Genomic DNA, 18,629 nt, shown 5'->3' on the forward strand with positions numbered 1-18,629 from the left:
GTAACGAGTCTATAATTGCCGCCAGGTTGATTATTGGATGCGCGGATATCCTGTATCTGCCGGATCTCACCAGTGGTATGGCGCTCAGCTGTATTAGAAGGTGTGACTCCTCCAGGTTCCCGTACCGCAGCTGGAAAGGTTTGTACGCTCCATACACGGCCTCAACGAGCTCCATCACCTTCACGATGTTGTGCTCCCCTGTCACAGACAAGGAGGGACACTAATTAATAGAAGATTAAAATACTGGCATGTTAAAACAGCATAGGTCGAGTTTGTTGCCATTTCGGCCATGATGCAACCGATATTGGGCAACCTCACCAAAAAAATTCAACCAAACGGCTCAGGTGACTTGACAGTCGCCTACGTAGAGGAAGTAATGGGTGTCCAGGCCGCATTCTTAATCGGGAACGGTAAGGTTTTAGTTGAATTTTATTCTAGTACTTCAAGTATTCTTATGAAAAGCACAGATGTTTGATCTGTATCCTCCTTCAATGCCAAAATCAATTCCACTGCAGACACCACTGGTTAGGAAGCTGGCACACAGAAGGGGGCCAGCTGTATATACCTGGCTTCACGCATAAACTGTCACCACCAGACATCTGAGAAGCTCTGACAGACGGCGGTTTATAATGTCACGGAAGGTGTGCAGGAAACTAGAAAACACAAAATGAATATACGACTGACTGGATCCAAAACTAAGGAACAAAAAGGGAAACCCCTGCATCAGACCTGGCACTCTCCCTGACTACTCAGCCTATGCGAAAATCCCAATGGTAGATGATCGCATATCCTCGTACCTCGACTGTATAACACCTGAACACCCTATAATAGTGAGGGGACACGACCACCGGCTCCCTACACTAGATACGGAGGGAGTCAGGGTCTCCTGGGATCCAGCAAACAGCAAGACACAAATAAATGAACAAAACTTATCTTGTAGAAGACTCAGAAGTAGGAAGAGCATGCACACACTCCAGGAAGTTGTATAAACCGCAAAGTGATGCACTATGGGAAAAGGTCACAAGGAGTGAGAGAAAAGAACGCAACCGGCACTGCTACATGCACCCATGCAGTCTTCTGCTATCACTATGGGAAAAGGATTTAAAGGGATGCAATCAGTGCAACTACATGACAGCTGAGAGAGGCTAACGAGATGAGAAAATGAAAGCAAAACAAAGGAACCTCAAGGAGGAGGTTCTAGACGTCTGTCAGAGCTTCTCAGATGTCTGGTGGTGACATAAACATCATTATAGACTTTACATAGTAGACCTATGCAAGATTTTTCCAAGACAGGAGGCCCTGTACCAAACCTATAGGGGCCAAGGAGACAGAAGAACAGGGGCAGTGAAGCAAACGCAAGGGACGGGCCAGAGGGGTATCCGCATAAAATATTTTGGGTATCCATGGTTGCAGTATGACATGCTTAAATGGGCTCCATCCATCGAGGCTCAATGTTTGTCCCCATTTAGATTTTCGGTTGAAGGACCTACCTAAAATGCTTCACTGGCTACACAGCATGTTATCATAGACACCCCTCTCTTAGAAGCGACTGTCACTGAACACCATTCTAAGGGCTCGTGCACACGACCGTATGTATTTTGCAGTCTGCAAAACACAAATCTGCTAAAAAAACTGATGCCATCCGTGTTACATCCGTTTTTTGCAGATCCATTGTAACAAGGCCTGTCCTTGTCCGCAAAACAAGGCAAGAATAGGACATGTTCTATGCTTCTTTTGCGGAACGGCCATGTGGACATACGAATACGGAATGTACACGGAGTAATTTCAATTTTTTTTGCAGACCCATTGAAATGAATGGTTCCACACACAGGCCACAAAAAAACACGGAATGGACACAGACAAAAAATACGACTGTGTGCAAGAGCCCCAACATTGTAATCTGATACTGCTAGAAAAGGAGGCATCACAGACCCAACGTGGTCATAGATTATCACTAGTGTTGAGCGAAGCGCGCTTCGGATACTTTATCTGAAGTCGCTTCATTCAAAACTTCAGAATAAGGCTACTTTCACACTAGCGTTCGGCTGTCCGCTTGTGAGCTCCGTTTGAAGGGGCTCACAAGCGGACCCGAACGCTTCCGTCCAGCCCCAATGCATTCTGAGTGGAAGCGGATCCGCTCAGAATGCATCAGTCTGGCAGCGTTTGTCCTCCGCTCCGCTCAGCAGGCGGACACCTGAAGTCAATAGGGGACGGATCCGTTTGAAGATGACACACTATGGCTCAATCTTCAAATGGATCCGTCCCCCATTGACTTTCAATGTAAAAGTCTGGACGGATCTGTTCAGGCTAATTTCACACTTAGACATTTTTTGACAATATAATGCAGACGGATCCGTTCTGAACGGAGCCACCGTCTGCATTAATATGAGCGGATCCGTTCAGAACGGATCCGCTCGAACGCTAGTGTGAAAGTAGCCTAATACTATACGGAGATCCGTCTCCGTACAGTATTAGAACGTATGGGCTCCGATGAGCCGCAGTTAGTTATTCACGAAGTCGCGCGTGACTTCGTTGAATAACTTTGGCAATTGATCTTTAAAGTAGAAAACCACTTTAAAACTTGAAACTGAACTCTGCTTCATTGCCGAGGTACTGGTCGGACCCGAAGCCGAGTTCGGTTTCACGTTTTAAAGTGGTCTTCCATTTTGAAGATCAATTGCCAAAGTTATTCAACGAAGTCACACGCGACTTTGCGAATAACTAAGTGCGGCTCATCGGAGCCCATACATTCTAATACTGTACGGAGACGGATCTCCATACAGTATTATTCCGCCGTTTTCAAAGAAGCGACTTTGGATGAAGCATCCGGAACTCACTTCTCTCAACGCTAATTATCACACATTGAAGTGAATAGGAAATGAGTTGCAATACCAGGCAGAGCCACTATCAAATGTACAGTGCTGCGCCAAGTAAATAACGGAGGGTACACCGTGCTCGTTAGTGTGCCACTGCCCCATCAACAGTCCGGCGGGGTGCCATTAGTATCCTAGGACAGGCCATCAATATTATAGTCCCAGAAAACCCCTTTAATACTTACCCAGATCCTTTCTGTTGTGTCTTTAGCCTCTTACTATAAAACCCCCTTTTAACGAAAGGCACAATTTTCTGATAAACTCTTGAAATTAAACAATAAAATCCTTGATGCCGGCAGCCATCACTAGGTGGGGGGGGGGGGGGCTTTGGAGCTTATTGAGTTCAGTGTGACGTAGGCTTCCCTCCAGTGTTGGCGGCAGGCAGGCAGATTGTTATAGGGGTAGTCTGCTATATACAATTTTCTCTCCGAACGTCTGGGAGGGCTTTAAAATAATAATATAACACATACCCCCTGTTTAAAGTGCCACTCCGGTCCTCATCAGGCTACGTTTACTTCTGGGCAGCAGTGACGTGCCATCCAAACACGTGATTGCTGCCGCTAATCAGTGATTTCAGACCTATCACCACTGAAACCAGCGCCTTCCACAGCGGTCATGGGTCCACATGGCTCGCGATTGCTGTCCGGAAGTAAACGGAGATCCGGGGGGGGGGGGGGGGGGGATAGAAACGGCAGCATCTAAACTAGCACTCCCAGCTTGTAGGAAAAACATGATGAACTGTACAACCTCTTTAAACCTACCAAACTGCATTTTTACCTCTATATTTCTATACAGGACAGGAATTCACGAGTCAGCAAAGTTTAGCAGCTGCAGAGTAAACCAGCGGAGCTGCAGCACTCGTACACCGCTCCCTGTGGATATCAGCCAACGCTATTGACGATGCTAATGTCCCAGAGCCAAGAACAAGGAGCTTTAAGGAGAAACAGAGCATAACAGCAACTGAACAAGGTCTGACAGCACTTCTGGAGGAAGGGAACATGAGCCTCCTGAGCGTACAGCACAGCCCAAAGTTTTCCTAATTCCAAATATTCTTATTTAATACATTTCTTTAACAGAAAGCACCATTCAACTATGCCCCTGCAGCACCCTCCACTTCCCCCAGCTATGACTTTGCAGCTCCCTCCACTCCCCAAGTTATGCCCTTGCAGCACCCTCCACTTTGCCCTTGCAGCACCCTCCATATTTCCCAGCTATGCCCCTGCAGCACCCTCCACCTTCTCCAGCTATGCCCCTACAGCACCCTCCACTTTAACCAGCTATGACTTTGCAGCTCCCTCCACTTCCCCCAGTTATGCCCTTGCAGCTCCCTCCACTTCCCCCAGCTATGCCCCTGCAGCACCCTGCACTTCCCCCAGTTATGCCCTTGCAGCTCCCTCCACTTCCCCCAGTTATGCCCTTGCAGCTCCCTCCACTTCCCCCAGCTATGCCCCTCCAGCTCCCTCCACTTCCCCCAGCTATGCCCCTCCAGCTCCCTCCACTTCCCCCAGCTATGCCCCTGCAGCACCCTCCACCTTCTCCAGCTATGCCCCTGCAGCACCCTCCAGCTTCTCCAGCTATGCAATCTCACCTGGACTACATATGGCTCCCATGAACATTGAATTCTAGGAATTTGACAGAACCCGATGGACTCTATAGTTCAATGATGCAGTAGGGCAGCACAGGAGTGTGTCCAGCGATGGATCGGTTGCAGTGGTGTAACTTCCATTATAGTCGGAACCAACAAAGCGGGGGGTAAACAGAGCCTAACAGTAGTCAAAGACCTCACAAGTATGGGTATGTTCACACCTACTCTATAACATAGTGCTGGATCCGTCTTGCAGCAGACACCAACACCTGATGGACCACATTGAATGTCTGATAGATGGAGGATCAAATCTGGGACTCCCACTTATTAGAAGAACGAGGTCTCAGTAATTTCCTTAAGGCCGAATGCACACGGCCGTGTTCCGCGGCCAAGAGCGGTCTGAGGTATGCCGGGCTGGATTCCTGTTCAGAGCAGGAACGCACGGCGTCAATGGTTTCTATGACGCCGTGCGCTTCCTGCTGCCGCCGCCGCAGTGCAGTAATACACTGGTATGATCTATACCAGTGTATTACCGTACTGCGGCGGCAGCAGGAAGCACACGGCGTCATAGCAACCAATGACGCCGTGCGCTCCTGCTCTCAGCAGGAATCCAGCCCGTGTTACCACGGACCGCTCACGGCCGTGTGCATTCGGCCTAAGGCTAGGGCTACACACCGACTATAGCTGCGCGTCAGAGGTTGCACGTAAAGATTGTAAACATGGTCACACTGCAACGCAACGTGGCAGTCTCAAAACATCAAATCTTGCAGGTTGTCATTCACATGCAATTTAAATCATGTGTGATTGCAACAATTTGTCTGATGGGTGTCGAAAGTCCAAAAATCACCCACGACAAGCAAAGCACACCATAAAACTGTCACGGACAGCAAGTCACAGGAAAATGCACACTTTTTTTGGGTGGCCGATTTGTACGCAACCAAAGTCACCAGGTAGCCCTACCCTAAAGGTACAGTTAAACAGCGACACTGGTTGCGGTCAGGATCGCAGGGGCATCAGAATGTAGTGATGATCCCATAGAAATTAAAGGAGTTGCAACCTGTGACGCCCTGAATTAAAAACAATCCAGCAAGGTTGGATTTTTTGCAATTCAAGGGTTGCAGTTGTGGCTCCCATGTGAAATTAATTTTTACGGGATCACCACTACACTGCAATGCCCGTGCGATCATGGCCGTGACCAGCGTTGCCATAGAGCAGTTCCCTTAGTAGAATTTCCACCTCTCTACTTCCCTTGCAGAATGGAGGTCAGGGGACACTAATAGGTGGAGATCCTTGTGGATAAACATCTTCAAAAAGTTGTTCAAGAAACAAAAAGTTTCAATGAGTTAAGAGCTGCGCCTTGGAGTAAAATAACATTGAACATCTCCAGGTGAAACACGACCACCTCTTACCGATACGGGGCATGATGGCAGCTTCCAGAGCCTTAGCAAAGTGACCGGTGGCCTGGAAAAGCTCCAGCAAGGTGCTGAGCTTATGCTCGGGACTCGTCCTCTCCATGGCGGAGCTTAGACAGACGGGGATGGATGGCACCATGGCGGCGAGGGTCTGTATCAGCAGAACAGTCACCACTTCATGAGGCTTCTTAAAAATCTGTGACAAGTAGAAAAATCCTATGAGGTTTAAATCTTACGCATGTGGCTAAAGTGCTTGCAGAAGTTTGTAAGGCAATCAACCCCATTCCTCCAGGGCTAATCATGGGCGTCTTTGTGCCACAAGCCGCCATATTTTATGCTTTTATGCTTATAGTTTATTGTGACGACGGACCCGTCATCTCTATTGGCTGTGATTAGAATGTGGGTCTGATCACTCGTAAAGCTAGTACCCCATGGCTTTGGCCTACACAGGTAGACCACAGAATACGCCCTATAGGGCAGGCTGCACACTACTACACCGCTGTGAGGCGAATGGGATAATTAAAACCTGCTGACACTGTCTGCTTTACAGAGATCCTATAATTTTAGAAAAGAAAATGGGGGGCCGGGGGAATGAATGGCATTTATTCTGACCATGCACATTTTTAATAAATTTTAACCTCGACGCTTGGATGATCACTGCGACGTCTATGCTTTCAGGGTTCGCTCACCGGCCTGGATACAGCAGATTAACCCATTAAGCTGCCATGAGGCCACTTTTCCTAAGGATATCAATAGAGAAGGATTTGCTCAACGATCTCTCTAATAAAGTGTAGCGGGAAGGACACCTGTTCTCCTGATCCTGCAACTGTGGGTCCAGGAACTAGGGATCAGTGATGGCCAGTTCGCAGTGTTCGCCTGCAAACACATGCGGGCTGCCATCTTGACTCACCCGGCCGGCGATGCACATGTAAGCCCTTACCTGTGCCGCGAGCCGGTCTGAAATCAAATGCGGTCACGGGGAGCAGGCAGTTCCGAGAACAGCCCCATAAAGGCCCCCGGCAGCTGTTCTCGGAACTGCCTGCTCCCGGTGACCGCATTTGATTTCAGACCGGCTCGCGGCACAGGCACAGGTAAGGGCTTACCTGTGCATCGCCGGCCGGGTGAGTCAAGATGGCAGCCCGCATGTGTTCGCAGGCGAACACTGCGAACTGGCCATCACTGCTAGGGATGAGCGAACTAAGGTTCTGGTGGGTCCGGAATTCTATTATTGGTTCCATTATAAAGGATATATAACGGAATTCATAGACAGAATGCAAAACGGAAGCCTTTAAGAGGCATTCCATTTTGATCTGTCATAACAGAAGTCTATGGCCAAGGATAACGGATCCATCTGGTTTCCGTTAGGCAGGACGGAAAACAAAGTCCTGCATAACGGAAACCAGACGGATCCGTTATGCTTGGCCATAGACTTCTATTATGACGGCTCAAAACGGAACGCCTCTTAAAGGCTTCCCTTTTGCATTCAGTCTATGAATTCCATTATAACGGAACCTATAACGGAATTCCTAACCCAACCGAACCTGGAGAAGTTTGGGTTTGCTCATCACTATCAAACATTTACAGCATATCGTGTGTATATGCTAAAAACAGCCAAGATGGGAATACCCCATATAAATGTATTACAAGTTCACATGGTCACCAGGATCCCATTATATCAGTATGACAGGTGCTGCGTGCATGAGGCTGCATAACAATTCATGTCAAGGGCAGGTGAGAGATGCATATCTACCTTGCATTCCTACAAGCCAGATAGCGATCTCTTAAGTCTCGACACATTAAAAAGAAAAAGGAAAAAAAAAAAAAAAACACTAAATGTGAAGAGCTTTACTGTACCACGGGAAATGAGGGTTTATGAGGAGGAGGGTCTCTCATTTTACAGTAGGTCTAAATGAGGGGGCATAAAGTGACCTACATCCTTTCAGGTCTGTGGTATAATTAGGCTGTGGGAATGTGCAGCCGCACATCAGATAAGTGAAGCATCAATTAGAACATCAGGTTCAGACCGCAGGTGCCCGGTGGACAGGCCATAAAATTTATCAAGTGCTTATATCAGGACGGAGCAGTGAAGCACGGATCGTTACGGAGTGCAGGTCAATCTACATCACAATCGAAGGTTTCCACTTCCCAGGGATGCAGCTTAGGGTTGGTACCGGCTCTCCTTAAAGGGACCCGCTGTGTCTAGAGACTTATTGGCAATGCTCCATGGGAAAATAATACGCAAAGAGGTCTTTCCGAGAACCATCTCGCTAGCGCCACCTTTTGAAAGTGGCTCCCCACGTGTCAAAGGCTGACTTTATAACACACACACTATATATTAATCATACCTTAACTGTAATCATAACCGTAACAGAGACCTGACAGACCCCATTATAGACAATGGGATCCGTCGGGGACCGTTGGTGTTGAGCATTTTTTTCCTATACAACAACAGAAAAGCAGTAAAATTGCGCTAATGTGAACCTAGCCTAATAGACACACACAGGAATATTAGATCTGGGAGAGGCTGGCTGGGGACCTCGTACGTTTTTCAGAAGCTCTGTAGAGCCAGAGCAATGTAATTCATGACTAGAGACACCACCTACCTGCGAGACCCACTGAAGCTGCGTGTGCCATGCACTGAGCAAGGTGTCATAAAACTCCGTCAGCTGCCGATCCAGGGACATCTCGCTCTGACAAAGTTCCTGCCACGCTGATACCAGCTGAACCTGACGGGGAGCACAGCATTATTGGGGAGAACACTACAGAACGGGTAACTTTTCCTTATACTCAGCAGCACTGTATACAGACTATCATCATACACATTACATTGAATGGAGCTAAATCCGCATTTGGGTCCGTGACATGTACAAACGCAAGTCGGCAGCAGAAATCCAGGGGTCAGCCTCGGACCTCTGCTGGGGATTCTACAGCCGTCCATGTTTGAGTCCTGTGCGAGCCGAATCTCTAAACCACAGGCCTCCCAAAGCATGGCTTTCAAGTTGTTGCGACACTACAACTCCTAGCATGCTTTAAGGCAGGCATGTCCAAACTGCGGCCCTCCAGCTGTTGCAAAACTACAACTCCCAGCATGCCCTAATAGCTGTAAGCTATCCAGGCATGCTGGGAGTTGTAGTTTTGCAACAGCTGGAGGGCCGCAGTTTGGACATGCCTGCTCTAAGGGAAACAAGCGGTCTATTATTTAGGAGGCAGCGGATAATACAATCCTGTGATATAATCCTTAAAGGGTTTGTCTTGTGTGGAAAATTAATATCCTGTGTCAGCCTACCCCTGACAACCACGGTGTCGCACGGAGCCGACTGCAACTCTGATCCTCTGCAGCAGTTCTGTGCAATGGTCGATAGAGGGGAATCTCTGACGCGACAACCCTTTAAAGGGACAAATTCAGACTAAAAAATGACAACGGATATGGACCGGCAGTGCTCCAGAATGACACAGGGAGTGCTTTGGCTGCAGCACAGTCCTTAACAGGGTAAGGTCAAGATCTTGCCACGCAGTGCTGGACGTGTACCCAAGGTTTTATAGGGAATGTTGGCTTATGAAGATAAGAAGAGCTTTTTAAGTTATCAGCAATGGCCCGTTTCAAATAAGCTCCACCCGTGTTGGCAAAGAAGGGGTCACGGCTACGTCATATACCTGTACAGCTGGCACGGAGCGAAGACGCGTCACTGAGGCTATCCTGTGTTACAGTATGTACTGTACTGATGTGTCAGAGGACGTCGGCATGGCATCACTTCCAAGTGTCATTCACACAGCAAAGGGGGCAACGATCTGAGTATGGTGGCGGCGGCCTACTAACGGGCAAACCCACACCCCTCCAGCTCTGCAGGTTACTACTGCATCACTCCTGAAATTAAAGGGGGCTTCTCCGAAAATAAAATCGCAACGAATTAGGATATCTGCCAATCCTAAGTAAGTAAAATACAGGGGGAAAAAAGTCTGCTGTGGATTATGCTATGGATTTGCAGGAATTACTGTGTTTTAGCACTCCGCCGGTACATTTAAGTACCTGAAAACAGTATTCAAACGAATACCACAATGGAGCTCCAAATAATTCATCCTTGGACAGAACAGTGTAGTCTCCCATGGTATTGTCCCCTGTGTGGATTTCCAGGGGTGACAGCCACCACTGCAGCGCAGGATACAAGTTGGCCAGGCATGGAGATCCAGCACATGTGTGCCTATGCATGCTCCCAAAGTCCCGGACAGTGCTTTTTACTATAGTCTGCAGGCACAACTATCGCTGCTGGATTACAGGGTGGTCGTAACCTCTGGAAACAGGCAGTGTATAATGTGATGGAAAAATAAATCCAACCAGCAAAGGAGGCAATATGTGTTACGGGAATTCTGTCTACATGATAAATGCCATTTGCTGCAGTGAAACCACCCCTTTAATTGGAAAACCCAACCCCGTAGATCCACAGAAGCAACTGTAGGTCATTATAATTTCCAGCATGCCACAGGACGCCAGACACCACAAATAGTGACCATGGTGCAATGTGGTGTCTGGAGGACTCCGGTTCAGCCACCACCAAGGTCGCTCCCCATAGAAGTGAATGCACCCATTCACTTCTATGGGCCCAACGGAAATAGCCGAGCCAGCACTCGGCTATTTTCGGCTGCCCCATAGAAAATAAATAGAGGGCGGCTGCGCATGCGCAGTGCGCCCTCCAACACTTTCGGGGCTCCACTCTCGATATAGGTGCAGGTCCCAGCAGTGGGACCCGCACCTATAAGACAATGGGGGCATATCCTAGCGATATCCCCATTGTCTGTGATGAGACAGACTGGCTATAAAAGTTGAACAATTATTTTATAACCAGAGGTAGAAGCTCCGGCAGTCCCACTGAAGGGAGCAGTGGTCACGCATGCGCATCACCGCTTCATTCACAAATGGACCCCTATTCTCATAACCTGTCGGGGGCCCAGAAATCATACATTTCTCTGTCCTGTAGAAAAGTGATAAATGCTGTTAAGTGGAAAATTCCTAGCAACAACCTCACTCAGCCCCAATCCTCAAAAGCAAGTGTAGGTCATAGTACAATTTCCAGCGTGCTGAGGCCCTATTACATCAATCCTATAATAGACGCCAGTGACTATGTAAGCTTACATTAATGCAGATCGTGTTACCAGCTTTTCTCCACAGCCACATAGACCAGGCTGCTCACACAGGTTGTATTTACCTTGCTCCCCAACACCCGCGCAGCTTCTGCTGGGGGGGGACAGTCAGCCGATAGCAGGGCACGACGGGAACAAGCCCCCTAGCATGTTTTGATCCGCATGATAGGGAGATGCAGCAGCAGCGAAGCGGGTGTCGGGGAGCGAGGTAAGTACAATCTGTGTGAGGGGCCTGGGCATTTGGGTGGCAGTTTTGGGATTGGATAACCCCTTTAAAGGGCAGCAGTGTGTTCCCTTGGACCAGCGTTGCGGCCTCTTAATAGTGTAGCGGTGTGCACTGTATAGTGGCTGTGCTTGCTATTGCAGCTCAGTCCCATTTACCTGAATGGGACTCAGCCGCACAAAGACGGACTTGATGTCACAGGCCCCTTCCGCCAGGCCCTTTTTTTTTTTATGTTTTGGGCAATTTGACAGTATGGCTCCATGGTAAGATTTTTAAGGTTTTCAATCTTACCCTGAATTATCTAATTTGGAAAGATGTATACACAGATTATAGGGGGTTTCTGGGATATAGATATTGATGACCTATCCTTAGGATAGGTCATCAATATCAGATTAGTGGGTGTCCGACAACTGGCAGCCGCACCGATCAGCTGTGCACAGCAGCCGCAGATGCCAGAACTAATACAGAGGCACAAGCACATCTCCCCGTCCACTGAGAGGGCCATGCCAGGTTGCTGCAGCTCCCATTGATGCGACTTTCCATGCCATGCGGCACATCAATCAAGCAAGAGTGGGAGTGATAACAGCTCAGGAACTGACCGCATGCGTAACCTTTAAACTAATTGAGCAACTCTAGTCGCTTGTGGGCTAAATGATTCACACAATTTACCTTTCACGCTCCGTTGGGGGTCATAAGCCTTTTCCGGCTCACACTACAATGATTCCTGTGCTCAAAATATTTTAACCAGCAGCAACAGTAAGGGTGGCGAGTGAGAATACTTGTGGACTTCACATACCTTGTGGCACTTGTAGTAGTACGCCAGCAGCTGCGGCATCCGGTCAATCTCACTAAAAACCTTCACAAACATTTTTGCCTGGTCTGTGAATATAAGACAAGAGTGCATGAGACACGGTGGGTGGATTATTAAAATAAAATGAAGTCTGTTGCCAAACCCCATGATGGTTAAGTGTTCAATGAACACCATCCTTACTTAATACCATATTAAAGGGCGCATTCAGCTCAGCCAAATGGAGATGGTATAACTATGGAGGGAGATCGGTGCCCGCCAGACACCTCTGTCACTGCTCGCTTCAGAACAAAGAACGATCAGACAGAAATAAAAAGCTAATCTGCCCAAATCCTTCTTCCCTAATGGGTTTGGGGAGAGTTGAGCCACCCCAATAAACAGAAAACTATCTGTGAATCCCGTCCTCTGGGGCGCATTGGCCATAGACCCTACAGGGAAATTTCCCGATGGGCCGATGCCCCGGGACCGCTCAAGCTCTCCTCGTGGTTTTGTGCTGCGCTGTGGTATTTGGTTCTTCTGGAGCGGTATTTTATTCAGCAGTACAGTATGACTGGCTCTGCCTACTTCTGTCAATTTGGACCAACCTACAATATGGAGCCAATTTAAAGGGGGTTGTCTCGTATGAGACAATTAGGGCATATTGCTAGGATATGCCCCCATTGTCTGAGAGGTGTGGGTCCTACAGCTGGGACCCGCACCTATATTGAGAATGGAACCCTGCAAAGTGGTGGCTGGAGGACTCTGGTCCGGCCACCACCAAGCGCTCTCCCCATAGTAGTGAATGGGAGCACAACGCGCACGACCGGTCACCGCTCCCATTCGCTTCTATGGGCCCAACATAAATAGCTTGGCTGGCTCGGCTATTTTTGGCGCCCCTCAGAAATGAATGGAGGGGAGCTGCGCATGCGCAGTGCGCCCTCCACTACTTTCAGGGCTCCATTTAGAAGATAGGTGGGGGTCCTAGCAGTGGGACCTGCACCTATAAGACAATGGGGGCATATCCTAACAATATGCCTCTATTGTCTCAGATGTGACATCCCTGCTTTAGGCTCCATTCACACGTCCGTATAATGGGTCCGCATCCATTCCGCAAATTGCGGAACGGGTGCGGACCCATTCATTCTCTATGGGGACGGAATGGATGCGGAGAGCACACTATGTGCTCTCCACATCCGCATTTCCGGAGGGCACCCCCGATCTTCCAATCTGCGGCTCCGGGAAAAAAAAAAGAACATGTCCTACTCTTGTCCGCAATTGCGGACAAGAATAGGCAGTTCTATGGGGGTGCCGGCCAGGGGTATTGCGGATCTGCAATGCACTACGGACGTCTGAATGGACCCTTAAGGTTTTTTTCCAGGGCCACTTTAAGCTCCCTATCTGCCTCTGTCTGTCCTCCTTATTTCATACTTGCAATTTTTTACTTTTAAGACACAAACGTCATTACTTATTAATCTTAATTAATCCAACCAGTCAGATGTCTTAGGCTCTCACTTATTAGTCAGAATTTCCATTTCATATTTGTGGGTCACAAAAAAATATGTATTTAGTGCAACTGCGCCACCTGCTGTCAACAAAATTGTACTGCGGCAGTGAGGCAGTACATAGCTAGTACAACTACCGTTCGTATGCCCTATAAGGTAATATGGACACTACAGAGGGGGGTCACAACGAGATATATTGGGGGGCCGCTACAAAGTGTGGCTCTCCTTCTAGAAGACAAAATAAACTATACTCCATAAACAATGTTCTCCCTAGGACGGGAGCCAGAAGTATGAATGGCAGGCAACATCTTGGCAGAAAAAATGCATTAGATTGTCGCCAAATCTACAGATGAGATTCAGCAGACGGCATTGTATGGGGTGCCCAATATTACCTGTGGATTGGCTATTTAAAGCTGCAACTATCTGGGGGCTGCACATGGCTTCCAATCGATTCTTCAGGGCCTCCAGGTAGACACATTTTTCGGAGTAATCTGGGGTGTCCACCAGCATAGTGAGGCTCACCTGCATACTGGTCAGCTTCTCAGAAATCACAGTTATGTTCTGTAAAAGAGAAGACCCTCAGGCTTGTCTTACTGCTCCCCCCACAGGAGGAACGCAAAATATTAAAGTGTTTTTGAGATCCAAGTGAAGTTTCAGAAAATGTCTTCACTGCACAGAAAATATTTGAATGTCCTCCCAGTCCTGGAAAAGACTTTTTCCAGCATACGGCCTGCAGAAGGTTTTGCTGATGCGCCTCAAGGTGGTGACATAATGTCCAATGAAACGTCACATCGCATGACCGTAACAAGTGGAGACTTTCCATGGCTGGCCGCTGTGGTCATGTGACTGGCGCGGACTGCACGGCATGCAGCAGCAATGAGAGGAGGTTTTCTCAGGAGGAATAGGTATTCTTTTAATTCTATAACGTGGCAATAAAAAGAGGATCTAGGTGGTTTTCGAGGACTAGCAGGCCCTGCAAAGACACCTTAAAGGGCATCTGTCAGCAGTTTTGCACCTATGACACTGGCTGACCTGTTACATGTGCGCTTGGCAGCTGAAGGCATCTGTGTTGGTCCCATGTTCATATGTGTCCTGCACTGCTGAGAAAAATTATTTAATATATGCAAATGAGCCTCTAGGAGCAACGGGGGCGTTGCCGTTACACCTAGAGGCTCTGTTCTCTCTACAACTGCCGCGCCCTCTGCACTTTGATTGACAGGGCCAGGTAGTGTAAACGACACCTGGCCCTGTCAATCAGAGAGGGTGCGGCATATACAAACTCCTGAGTCCACCTCATCTGCGTATGTGCCAGCTAGGGGAGTAGCTCTGGCCTGACCACTGCGGAAGTGACGTCCCGTCCATAGCCCAGGCTGGAAACCTGGTGAAGGACGTTACATCAGTGGAAGGTAGATTTTCAGAAGAAGAGCGTCACACGACAGCAGCCAGTTCATGCAACTTTGGAACGGCAAATATATTACAAACTTTCTCGTACAGATGTGTTCTGTGCCATTAAGGTGTCTTTGCAGGACCCACTGGGTCCAGGAAAACTAATTTTAAGGGGTTGTGTGACATTAAAAAAAGGCCGTTTTCTTCCTGTAACAACTCCACTCTAGTATAAGTGAATGAGGCTAAAACGTAATACTGGAAGAAGAAGGTTTTTCCAATCAGACATACCACTTTAAAGCCTATATGCATTGGTTTATTCCACCACATTGGCCATTTAACCTCTTGGTGCACCACAATGTAACTGTACGTCAGAGTTTGAACTGTCTTTGCACACCACAAAGTTATGTCATGTGAATCCCAACCATTCAAAACCTTAGATGCTGCAGTCAATAGGGCCTGCAGCAGCTAAGAAATTGAACAGAAAAAAAAAAACCTAAGGGGCACATTTATTAAGGCTGGCATTTTAGAGGCAGGTCTTAATAAAGGCCCTGTGCTGGCGGTGGATCAAAGAGGCGCAGGCCTCTCCAAAACTTTGGCGCATCCAGCGTCAGTTCTAAATATAAGACAGTGTCCTTGTTGTCTTACATTTAGATCATTTTCTACGCCTAAAACAGGCGTAGAAAATGGTGAATGAGACAGGCCTGCCCGCTCGTCCCCTTCCCTGCTACACCCACAATTTTAGACCGGGCGAAGTCACAGATAGCGACACAACTAACCCTTGCGCCACCATCTGCGCCTGAAATATGCCTAATTTAGGCGTATTTCAGTATAGTAAATGACCCCCTAAAGGTTAAAACAGTACAGTACAATAAGTCTAAACATAAAAAAATAAATTATAAATCCATTCTCTCATTAAAATCCCTAAAAAGTGGTAAAATAGTGGAAAAAATATTATGTTTGATGCCACACAGTGAATGCTGTTAAAATAAAAATAAAAAAAAAACTGAAATTACACTTTTTTTCCCCCCATTAAACTCACTAAAAAAATAAAAGCTAATCAATGACATATGTATGTATGACATTTGAACTCGTCCCACAAAAAAACAAACTTTTATGAAGCTACAGCAAAGAAATTATTGAAAGCCTTATGACCTGTAGAATAAAACTAAAATAGTTTTTATACCTTACAACAAATGGTATAAAAATTGAAAAAAAAAGTATGAAAAAAGCAATGATGGAATTGAAGCTCCTCCACCCCACCGTCAAACAAGTCAATGAAAAAAAAAAAAGGCCCAAGACAGGCCACATCCTAGGAGTAAAACATATAAGCGATATCTATGGTGGGTGAAATACTGTATATGTCCTTTATAAATAAAATACCTGAGTCTTAAAGGTCTCTTCGATGTCTGCACTGAGAGTACTCCACTTGTCAGCTTCTTGAAGGGATTCCGCGGCCAACTGCATCCGCGACTTCACTTTATCCATCTCCACAAGGACCTAGAGATGCAAGCACCAGTCAGATCAAGAGGAGGGGTGCAAAATGTTCTCCAAATGACCCTGTATATGAGCAACTACTTCTCACCTGCATAGACTGTGCAGTGTCCTGCTCAAACTTCTTGATGTCCTCCTTCACAAGAATCATCTGCTCCTTCAAAAAAGCTGCTTCCTGCCGGAGAGCCTCCACGTCACGTAACACTCGCGGCATGTTCTGCAGGGCCTGATGGCTGCTCTCTGTGGGGAACATTAATGCCACTAAAGGGGTGGTATCGCATGGTGTAAGGGGTACACAAATACTCAGCTTGTGAAAGCACCCTTCATAAGATTATATCATACACTGCTCAGATGAGTTATGCATAGAAGAACTGTAAGGACACGGGACTGCAGCAGGATCAGAAGGAGGTAACACGGGACTGCAGCAGGATCAGAAGGAGGTAACACGGGACTGCGGGATCAGAAGGGAGTAACACGGGACTGCGGGATCAGAAGGGAGTAACACGGGACTGCGGGATCAGAAGGGAGTAACACGGGACTGCGGGATCAGAAGGGAGTAACACGGGACTGCGGGATCAGAAGGGAGTAACACGGGACTGCGGGATCAGAAGGGAGTAACACGGGACTGCGGGATCAGAAGGGAGTAACACGGGACTGCGGGATCAGAAGGGAGTAACACGGGACTGCAGGATCAGAAGGAAGTAGCACTCAATCAGTGGCCTCAGCGGTCAAATGAGGTAGTCATCACGAGACTGGCATTGCAGAGCTGACACATCTGACTACCTCAGGTGATCACTGAAGCCAATGATTGGCCGCAGAGATCATGTGGAGTAGTAGTTGATGATATCATTGATACAGCCCTAGAAAAAAAAAAGATGACCAGGATCACCGGAGCTGTGACGCCATGCAGGAGATTGAGCAAGCGAGTACTAATTATAGTTTTATTTTAGAAGGTCCCTAGATTTTAGCACAATTTTGGTTGGTCCTGGAAAACCCCCTTAACCATGAGAACACAGAGATCCGCATAGGAGCTGTATCCACCAACTTTTCATTGATTTTAGAAGTAAGGCGGCGCATGCACAGTCACTGCTCTGGTAACAGAAGCAGAAACTCTGCGCTTGTGCTGCACACAGTGCCACACTCCGGGGACCAGAACGACAGAGAGTATGAATTTTCTGTTTAAGGAGGCAGGCAGCGGGAATTAGATAAAATGCAATTATTTCCGAAGAACCCCTTTAAGGGCTCATGCACAAGAACTGATTTTTTTCCCGTCGTGGCCTGGTATTGGCTAACTAAAATGATTGGCTATAAAAGTTGAACAGTCTGCTTAAAGGGATTGTCTCATCATAGACAATGGGGGCATATCGCTAGGATATGCTCCCATTGTCTTATAGGTGCGGGTCCCACCACTGGAACCTGCACCTATATCTTGAACGGAGCCCCGCAAGGTGATGGCTGGAGGACTCCGGTCCGGCCACCACCAAGCCGGCTCCCCATAGAAGTGAATGAGAGCATACCGCGCATGCGCGGCCCCCGCTCCCATTCATTTCTATGGGGCTGACGGAAATAGCCAAGCTATTTTCGCCGGCCCCATAGAAAATGAATGGAGGGCGGCTGCACATGCGCAGTGCGCCGTCCTTCACTTGCGAGGTTCCGTTCTCGATATAGGTGCGATATCGCTGGGACCCGCACCTATTGCAGATCCGTGTTTTGCGGAACACAAAATAAATGCGGTCATGTGCATTAGCCCTAAAGGTGATCGCCTGCATAAATGCAGAGTTCTCTGAACATGGCGATTTCAGCAGGACCAAGCAACTATCCAGTGTTTATGGTTGTGCCAACTCTTCACCGACAAAATGATGTTGAGGCAACCATGTTGAATTTTAACATGCCCGATCCTTGGTTCTCCCTGGACAAAGACCTCCAGAGGTGCCTGACAGCAGCTGACTTGTCTCTCCCCATTGGAAGAACATACACACGTGTCTGAATGTATGTGTGGGGGAAAGGGGGAGGGTTGTGTCGGGAAAAACTGTGGTCAGCTTAGGCTACTTTCACACTCGTGTTTGGTGCGGATCCGTCATGGATCTGCACAGACGGATCCGTTCAGATAATACAACCGCATGCATCCGTTCAGAACGGATCCGTTTGTATTATCTTTAACATAGCCCAAACGGATCCCTCTTGAACACCATTGAAAGTCAATGGAGGACGGATCCGTTTTCTATTGTGCTAGA

At 47.8% G+C, this 18,629-nt stretch overlaps 1 protein-coding gene across 1 annotated transcript in view; it reads right to left on the reverse strand.

Annotated features, from left to right (window-relative positions):
* Positions 1–18,629, reverse strand: part of COG7 (component of oligomeric golgi complex 7) — a 40,612-nt gene that overhangs the window by 19,998 nt on the left and 1,985 nt on the right. Inside the window, 7 exon segments of the mRNA XM_044303209.1 lie at positions 71–198; positions 5,868–6,066; positions 8,474–8,596; positions 12,026–12,108; positions 13,911–14,079; positions 16,285–16,401; positions 16,487–16,635. Of these exon segments, the coding sequence (XP_044159144.1) occupies positions 71–198; positions 5,868–6,066; positions 8,474–8,596; positions 12,026–12,108; positions 13,911–14,079; positions 16,285–16,401; positions 16,487–16,635 (968 nt within the window).

This window comes from Bufo gargarizans, chromosome 8 (assembly GCF_014858855.1).
Source record: "Bufo gargarizans isolate SCDJY-AF-19 chromosome 8, ASM1485885v1, whole genome shotgun sequence".
NCBI classification, from domain to species: domain Eukaryota; kingdom Metazoa; phylum Chordata; class Amphibia; order Anura; family Bufonidae; genus Bufo; species Bufo gargarizans.